The sequence below is a fragment of the Oxyura jamaicensis genome, unplaced genomic scaffold, assembly GCF_011077185.1.
Source record: "Oxyura jamaicensis isolate SHBP4307 breed ruddy duck unplaced genomic scaffold, BPBGC_Ojam_1.0 oxyUn_random_OJ65484, whole genome shotgun sequence".
Classification (NCBI taxonomy): Eukaryota; Metazoa; Chordata; class Aves; order Anseriformes; family Anatidae; genus Oxyura; species Oxyura jamaicensis.
In genome coordinates, this window is record NW_023307844.1 from 66 (window position 1) to 2,148 (window position 2,083).

The 2,083-nt window shown below is 53.6% G+C and overlaps 1 protein-coding gene across 1 annotated transcript; it reads right to left on the reverse strand.

Annotated features, from left to right (window-relative positions):
- Positions 1-851: 851 nt before the first annotated feature.
- On the reverse strand, positions 852-1,803 carry LOC118159028 (olfactory receptor 14C36-like). The gene has a single exon (XM_035313674.1). It carries the CDS (start codon positions 1,782-1,784, stop codon positions 852-854), a length of 933 nt encoding a protein of 310 aa, XP_035169565.1. The 5' UTR covers positions 1,785-1,803.
- Positions 1,804-2,083: the final 280 nt, after the last annotated feature.

The following is a 2,083-nucleotide window of genomic DNA, read 5'->3' on the forward strand; positions in this document are numbered from 1 at the left end:
GCCCTCAGCCCCATCTTGTGCTACAGAGGCCCAGGCACTGAGGCCCTTGGAACTGGACTCAATTCACCATCTGCATGGGCACTGGCCACCAGGAAGGAGCCTCTGAAGCAGACCCAAATCCCTAAAAGTCCATGCTGGGACTGCTCTCACCACACAGAGTCTGTCTGGAAAGAAGCAAAGCACGGAGCCCGTTGGGATACTCTTCTTAGGGCTTCTTCTTGACAGCCCCTGTGCAGGAAGGCCTCAGCCTTCAGGCAGTGCCCAGAGGAGATCCCCTCTTAGCAGGGAAGTGCTGCAGTGGAGGCCAGCTGTGCCACTCAAGTGCCCACGGCCTGTCCCTGCCTGCGGTCCCAGCACAGCCCCACAGCAGCACTGGCACCAAGCTACAGGAGCAGCCGGGCCTGACCCCAGCAGCAGGGCTCAGCAGGACAGGGGGGCAGTGGCAGGAGAGCAGCTCTGCATGGACCCAGCGCTGCTGCTCCCTGGCCGTGATGCTGGGATTCGACTCTTCTCCTCTGCAGCCCTGCACACGGGCACTGCCCCTGCAGAGCCAGGCCAGCTCTCAGAGGAAGGACGTCAGAGCAGGCAGTGAGGCTCCTTTCTTTTATTTAAATTCCGAGAGAGCCTAGCTCTGCATATACACAGTCTCTGAGCTATACTCGACAGGTACATCCTGTAAAAGAAATGAGATGAATCGGATCATTTTAATGGCCAACTTCAGCCGTATTAACACAAAGTCCTGTAATAAAAACACTCATAAATACACACACAGACAAATGATAACATAGGTAATATCAGTTGTTCTTAAAGTCATTGACATTATTAGTCATTTGCATAAATAGATTGGAAATTTATTGCTTCCAAACTAATCTAGTCATTAATTTCCAGAGCGCATGCTTGAGTTCCTGGTTCCTCATGCCGTAGATGAGGGGGTTCACTGCTGGAGGCAGCACCGAGTACAGAACTGCCACCACCAGGTCCAGGGATGGGGAAGAGATGGAGGGGGGCTTCAGGTAGGCAAACATGGCAGTGCTGACAAAGAGGGAGACCACGGCCAGGTGCGGGAGACACGTGGAAAAGGCTTTGTGCTGGCTCTGCTCAGAGGGCATCCTCAGCACAACCCTGAAGACCTGCACATAGGAAACCACAATGAAAATGAAACAACCAAAGGCTAAAGCACCACTAAGCACAAGAAGTGCAATTTCCCTGAGATAAGAGCTGGAGCAGGAGAGCTTGAGGATGTGGGGGATCTCACAGAAGAACTGGTTCAAGGCATTGCCTTGGCAGAGCGGCAGGGAAAATGTATTGGCTGTGTGCAGGACAGCATTGAGAAAGCCACTGCCCCAGGCAGCTGCTGCCATCTGGGCGCAAGCTCTGCTGCCCAGGAGGCTCCCGTAGTGCAGGGGCTTGCAGATGGCAACGTAGCGGTCGTAGGCCATGATAGTTAGAATTGAATACTCTGTGACAAAGAAGAAGACAAAAAAGAGAAGTTGAGCAGCACACCCTTGATAGGAGATGGCCCTGGTGTTCCACAGAGAATTGGCCATGGCTTTGGGGAGAGTGGTGAAGATGCAGCCCAAGTCGAGGAGGGCGAGGTTGAGGAGGAAGAAGTACATGGGGGTGTGGAGGCGGTGGTCACAGGCTACAGCGGTGAGGATGAGGCCGTTGCCCAGGAGGGCAGCCAGGTAGATGCCCAGGAAGAGCGCAAAGTGCAGGAGCTGCAGCTCCCGCGTGTCTGCAAATGCCAGCAGGAGGAACTCGCTCACAGAGCTGCTGTTGGACATTTGCTGACATTGGACATGCCTGTCTGTTGGAGAGGAAAAGGTAGAAAAATTTAGAAAAGATTTCTTTGAGGAAGAACTATTGCCACCCTTAGTACCCCCAGCCAAGCCTCTGGATGTGAAGACATTTTTAGCACCTCTCTCACTTGGGCTGTGGCTGGTGCTGGCTGAGAGTAGCACTGGGAGCAGGGGTAGCTGTGGGCTCCCAACAGTTCCTTCCTGCTGTGCAGTAGGAGGGAAGCAGGACCATGAGGAAACCTCAAGTGCATTCTACCTGTTAGTTGTTGCAAACAACTCCTCTG